This window comes from Phalaenopsis equestris, unplaced genomic scaffold (genome assembly GCF_001263595.1).
Source record: "Phalaenopsis equestris unplaced genomic scaffold, ASM126359v1 Scaffold001206, whole genome shotgun sequence".
Classification (NCBI taxonomy): Eukaryota; Viridiplantae; Streptophyta; class Magnoliopsida; order Asparagales; family Orchidaceae; genus Phalaenopsis; species Phalaenopsis equestris.
In genome coordinates, this window is record NW_018165645.1 from 88,604 (window position 1) to 95,506 (window position 6,903).

Here is a 6,903-nt window from a genome sequence, read left to right on the forward strand (position 1 = left end):
AATATCTCAAAAATAGGTATAAAAATGTATCTAAAAACACTATATATTTTAGGTGTATCAAGTATTGAAGGAAATATTTGATGTACAACAAGGAGTTTTATGTTATTTTGAGAGCCCTTTTTTGATCACTAGAGCCACTATCTACTAACGAGCGAGTTCACCTTATTCCATGATCATGAGGCTTTAAAATTCTTGAATATCCATAGTAAAATAATTGGTTGACACGCATCTTGGGTAGAGTTCTTGGTGTCATTCCAATTCATGCTTAAACACAAGGTATGAAGCCAAAACCATATAGCAAATGCACTGAGCCATTGTCACTTGCTAATCACTTTGATGCAAACTCGATTTATAGGTTTTGAAGTAGTAAAAAAGTTATATGAGACAAAGAATGACTTAAAAGGGATCTAGGAGCATGTTAAGGAGAATCCCACTAAGAAGTACTATAAAGCTGATGGTTAACTATTCTGCCAGAATAAGTTGTTCATTCAAAGATGTTCGTTGAAGGAGTACATTGTTTAAGAAAGTGTGAAGGACTTGCAGGACACTTCGGCAAAGATAAAGCCCGCACTCGTGAAAAAACACTTTCATTGGCCTCGACCAATGAGAGATGTGGAGCAACGCATAAGGTGATGCCAGATTTATCATATAGCCAAAATCAAGGGACAGAATGCAGGAATATACACTTCATTACCAATGTCAGAGATGTCGTGGGCAGATGTCAGCATGGATTTTGTGGAAGGTCTCCCAGGAATGCAACGGAATAAGGATTTCATAAAAGTTGTGGTGAACAGATTCTCAAAGATGACGCACTTCATACCCTGTCACTGGACGTTGGATGCATCGCATGACATTGATTTATACGTCAGAGATGTACTGAGACTCCACGAGATATGCAGAACCATCTCTTTCAACAATGATGTCAAGTTTATGGTCACATATAGAGGCGTTTATGGGAAAAGTTCATCACCAAGCTTCAATTCAGTTCAGCAACTCGCCGACAAATGTAGTAAATAAGAGTTTAGGGAATCTTCTGATGTGCTTTGTGGGAAAGAATATTAAGTAGTGGGATTTGAATCTAGCTCAAGCCGAGTTTGCTTACAATAGATCTGTGAGTCAGACCACAAGACACTTCATTTGAGATTGTGTCAAGCGCAACTTGCCCATTTCACTTTACTTGACACCTCTCCTAACAACATCAGAGATTAGTGAGGATGCTGAGGAACAGATGCAAGATATTCAAAAGTTACATGAGGAGGTGGGAAAGAAGATCACTAAGCAGAATTGCAAGTACCAGGCACAAGCAAACAAGACCAGAAAAATGATGACTTTTCAAGAAGACCTAGTATGGATTTGGTTGAAAAAAGATAGGTTTCCCATGGGAGCTTTTAGCAAACTCAAGCCCAAAGCAGATGGATCTCTTAGGATTCTCAAGAAGCTAAACAACAATGTCTACATTATCAACCTTTTAGGGAACTACAATATTTCTGCTACCTTCAATGTAGGTGATTTAACTCTATGCTTTAAGGATTTAGAAGCTTTGATAATTGAATTCAAAGCTCCCCTAACCTCAGGAGACTGACGCGGGGTGTATGAGGGCTGAACCGTTTCAGCCTAGGGTTACAAGGGACTAGCAAGTCCCTTGCCTTAATTGAAATTGCCGCCCAAAGAGAGCTTTTCCTCCCTAGCAATCTACTACTATATCTATTTCATGTTCTCTGCTTAAGGTTTCAGTTTTCCTGATTTCATATTTCTTGCAATCAGTGTTTCTCCCTTGTTAGGGCTATTCGAGGACAAGTGGTGCTCCGGCTGTATCCTGCTCCATGGTGGTGACTATCTCCCCATTAGCCCCCTCGCCTACCTTCCCTTCTTGCCACCTACCTATTGTGCATCTATTTTTCCATTCTTCCCTAAGAAAGCCCCTCCAATCCTCGATCAAGCTACCGCCACCCTCTCCTCCTTCCACTTCGACTACCACAATCCTACACTGCTCTCACAATTGCTGCCGCAAATCACACCTACGCCTACTACTGTTGTAGATTCTCCATAGTAGACCCTTTGTGCAGCCGCAAGACCCCTTCCAATCCCTCATTTTGTTATTGCCTCTCCTAGTAGTCACCCCTGTCACTACCGCAACCCCTCCAATACCCACTATTGTTGCCGCAAATCGACTCCAGACAGCCCATCTGCTGTCCCGCCGATGATTGCCACTTCATCCTCACCCTTGGGGAATCGTTCATGCTTTGGTGCTATTTTATTTCCTTTTTCAAACATTTTTGTAATCTCTTTGAGTTTTCTACAGTAAGATTCACCTTCTACTATTTTTCAAATTAACTCCGGTATCAACTTCATCAGTAAGATTTGACATATATAAGGTGCCTCACAAATATACAAATGCAAAATGTGCCCATATGAGATAAATACTTTTTAACATTAAATTTTTGCACGATATCATAAGGCTCCAGCTGGTGTAATGTGTAAACTATAAGGAGACGTTAAGATAGATAGCTTTAACCCTAAAAATTTTTGGAAGCTATGCTCATGAATGAAACTCTAGACTTTAAGATAAAAATAGAGAGATAACTTTGCTCCTTAGTTCAAAAGTTTATCAAGAAAAAATACATATATACAAAGAGCCAAATAAGTTAGAAAATTTTAAAATACTCAAAAGCTTTCTGTTTCTCTAAAAATAAAAAAAAAAGAGTTGTCAATAGAAAAACATTACAAGAAATTTCTAAATAAAAATGAAAAATGTTACTGTAATTTATTCATTTTACCTCTTCCTTTTTGAAAAAACGAATCTTCTTTTTCGGCCCAGATGTTCTTTCTGATATCTCTGATTCCTTCAATTGCAAATCTCTCAGTGTGCCAAGGGCATCCATTTCTGTTTCCAACTTATCCTTCTTTTTCTTAAATGATGCAAAGCGCCAATTTAACCTGACATACATTAGGTAAAAAAAAGAAACTATAAAATTTCAGAAAAAAATACATACCCTCAATTGTACTTTCGTCCCACTTATTTGACCTTGCTTCCATCCCACCACTTAACCCAACACTACTTAACCCACCACTCATTGTGCCCAACATTGACAGAAGTATTCCATTTTTGGTAACCACTGCATAAGAAGATTTTGCAAATGAAAATAAGTAGAATATTTGAGCTCACAAAGAATACCAAATGAAGTATTAGAATATCATTTACCCTTCCGCCTCTCCCTACTCAAGCTAAGAATTTTAGCTTCTTCAAAATCATCACATACCAGGGTATTCCCAACAGCAAATAAGACAACCCTATCCAAAGATTGATCAAATGTATAGTTGTTAAGTTGAATTATTTAACATGAAATCTCAATAAAGTGAATGGCTAATGGAGAATCATCATCATCATTTTAATTAGTATTATTAATCATCATACTTCTTTTATTCCAGGTAAATGCTACAAGAATTAAAGAAATTTTGTGCAAATCCATCTAACCCAAATGTCACCTTAGGTCTAAAATTTCTAATTCCTAATACATTGGCATTAAATATAATTAACCCCTCTCACAAATGCATCTTCCATCCTATATTGAAATGGATTTCTCCCATATAAAAATAATGGCCTTAACTCTGTACCCCAAACTAGGAACTACATGTCAAATATTTTACCTTAAAACATCAGCGGACATTCTAAATGCAAAGAATCTATCAGAAATCAAATTTTTTTGCAACTTGAAGTAATACTATTAAAACTTTTATTATAGGACATTGTATTACATAAAATACGAGCCCCTCAGTACCACCCAGTGTGCGCAATTTCTCATTTATTGGTTTCACACGAACAGATTGCAAAGGTATGAAAGTCTGTGGAGGGAGACGTTGCTCCTTCAATTACTAAACATAAAAAAGAATGATTAGTAATGGTTTCATTACTCCTAGAAATGTCCTTAAAATTATGACACATATATAACATAAATAGAAAGTCAATGCTCCAAGTAACTCAAAATGTATTGGAGAGAGATAGCTACTCTCCATATGCTAAAGCTAAAACTTCATATTTGACAATTATCTCACCATAAAAAAAGCTCAATTCTCAATCCATTAAACATTTTATGCCTTGTAATGACAAAATACCAATTGCTTACAAGTATTTTGAACATGTAAACTATTAAGATTTCATGTTCGAAATTTAAACATTTGTGAACACAAAAATATATTTCTGCATTATTTCAATGCAATACACTTGAATTTCCATTCACAAACATAATCTAAAATACAAATAAAGAGAAAATATCACGCTTTGGTTTAGTAACTACCATCAAATAAAAATAAACAATGTACAAGAGAAAAATTAACTTTTGAATTCTTAAAAATAATATCAAATCTGAAAATAAGATGCACATTCTTCAAGCGTAAGGTTGCCCTTATCATTTTGTCCCTAACTCGACGAGCATTGCTAGAGCATACACACTATCTTTAGTGCACGCACACATACAAACGTATTCTCTTATGCCACAAATTGGAGCATGGATACATGCTCTTACTATCTAGAAACAACATAAAGGTGTTATATTAATGAGGTTTTTTATCTCTACAATGACTAGTGATTTCTATCAGCGAATTTCATCAATTGCTTTCACCTAGTGCAAGTTTATGCTACAAATTTCTCTTAGGTGACTATTTCAATTTTTTTGACTTTGGTCTTACATGTAGATTCAAAAATTTATTTCAGTGTTTCCCTTTCTTAGATTCTTTTAATTCTCTGGATTGCTCCTCTGTTGGCTGACTCCAACGAGCATTATTTTTGTTGTTAAAAAATGATGCAAACAGTGGCTCAGTTGATTGCAATGTTTTGATGAAGGACACACTTTACTAGTTTGGTTCTAACTTCATCTGTTTTAATCCTAAGATGTTTTTTTTCCCCACCTTTATTTAATGCTTTAGTTGTAACAATATGTTCAATAATATCCTATACATGCAAGAAATCCAAAATTTTCATTTTATTATTCCTATTATTATTATTATTAAAAGACACTTATAAAAGCTTTTTGGAATTCTGAGTTAAAACTAACATTGCTTGCTATTCAATAAAGTGATTTATAGTAATTATTTAAATTTTAGCTTAGATGATAGCGCCCTGGTTTGTTTTGCATGTTATGGTTTCAGGTTAAACTTCCTTGCAATATTGCATGCATTCTTTTAATGTTATGATCCTAAATTTAAGTTTAATAATTTCTTAAGCGCACACGGACGTTTAGAGATCTAATAATTAAATTTATAATTGCAAAAAACTTGTTTAAGTAATTTAAAATAAATATTTACTAATCCGATCTCTTCTCAAAACTTTATAGTGCTACAAAGGATGTTGACTATTTTAATGCCTTGCTCCCATTACATTGTAAGATTTAAGGGGCATTTACATCCATAACACCAAATCTTATGTATTTACACATCTAATGAAACTTCCACATTTACATGCATAACACACAAAAATTATTAATGGTCATCAAAACTACCACTAAAACTTACTTTTTAAAAGTGAAATACACCTTTACATGCATAATTTTTATGACAACAAAGGGTTACAAGTGTAAATATCAAGCTTTAGGTGTTAGATATGTAAACACACAGGAGTTTTGTGGTATGTAAGTAAATTTTCCAAAATTTTAATGTGATTATTAGTTATTAAGTGTGCACTTCAATTCATTGAACTGCACGCTTTGTTTGTACCTCAAGATTTAGTAGCAGTTTACAAATTGACAGCCCTGCTCATGAACTAAAAGTTCCTGCAGCTGAAAGAGAATTTAAGGAGACAGGATATCTCACGCAACAGTCTCCTAGTATTTTATCATTTAGTAATGCCATCAGCCATTCTAAACAAGTCATACAACCATTCGGGAAACGATGGTCAAGCTGAAATTCAAAAAGGATGCATCCCAACCTGAAAAAAGATAAATTAAAGCAAAAAAACATCTAATATCAAGCTTCTAGGGGCTATATGTTCCCCAAGTTTAGCAATTTGTCCCAGCCCATCCAATAAGAAATGTTTGAGTGATTCAAGGGAGTGACCAGCCCAGGTGGTCTTTTTACAATTCAGTGAGAATGGGAAAGCAAGAGAAATGAAGGCAAAATACTTCCTAGATCAAAAAGAAATCATGAAAAAAAATCAAATGAAAGGTCGAGCAATTAATATTAACAGCTCTGGCATCAATACTCATCGTACTTTTGACAATTTATCCGTTAATACTAAACAAAAAAGGAGTAACTTTGTTTCAAATTGTTAGTACCAAACAAAAAGGACTAACTTGTTTATAGAAACCAGTACTTCTCAGTCCATATCATTACCAGGAGTGAAAGGTATAACAGCGGCCAAGCCACCAACAGAGATTAGAAAGTTATAGTTATTTTCTCCACTCCAGCTGACAAATCAAACTTCCAACAGTATTCACATGAATGGCAACGATAGAAACATTTTCAAACAATATAAATGAAAGAAAGATCGCAAGTTTCATTTGGCTTACCTTAATGCAGTCTTTTCCTTTATTTTCGTCTTCTACAACTATAGCATCCATAAACAGCAAGGTTAAACTTTTTCTGTGAGGGCCTGCCAAGTTCAGTCATATCCGACCATGGACTCCAGAAAAAAACACTAGGTCTTATCAGCAAGAAAGGTGTTCATGCAAAGTGCATCAACTCCTTACGAAAAGGAGATACACTCGGTAGTGTAAAGTTCTAATAAAATAAGTTATGCCTCACAGGAACAGAAAGAGGCCCCACATATAACCATCTATTTGCTTGAAAAAATAAATAAAGGAAGAAGAAGCGGTTGTGTTCATTAAAACTGCCTAAAACTACGAAAAAATATTACATCAGTACTACGCACGTAGAGTAACATGCGTAGCCAATAAAATAACGCCACGACAC

At 35.0% G+C, this 6,903-nt stretch overlaps 1 protein-coding gene across 5 annotated transcripts in view; it reads right to left on the reverse strand.

Moving 5' to 3' along the window:
• The window catches only part of LOC110033514 (structural maintenance of chromosomes protein 1-like), a 29,118-nt gene extending 22,415 nt beyond the window's left edge, over positions 1–6,703 (reverse strand). For 2 of the 5 annotated variants that reach the window (XM_020737525.1, XM_020737522.1), the window contains exons 1-2: positions 2,994–3,056; positions 2,778–2,909 (exon numbers count right to left, since the gene is read on the reverse strand). In XM_020737525.1, the coding sequence (XP_020593184.1) occupies positions 2,778–2,882 (105 nt within the window). In that variant the 5' untranslated portion in view covers positions 2,883–2,909; positions 2,994–3,056. Of the gene's footprint in view, positions 1–2,777; positions 2,938–2,993; positions 3,058–6,500 lie in introns of those variants that run through there. The other 3 variants (XM_020737524.1, XM_020737523.1, XM_020737526.1) reach the window with 3 other exon arrangements.
• Positions 6,704–6,903: the final 200 nt, after the last annotated feature.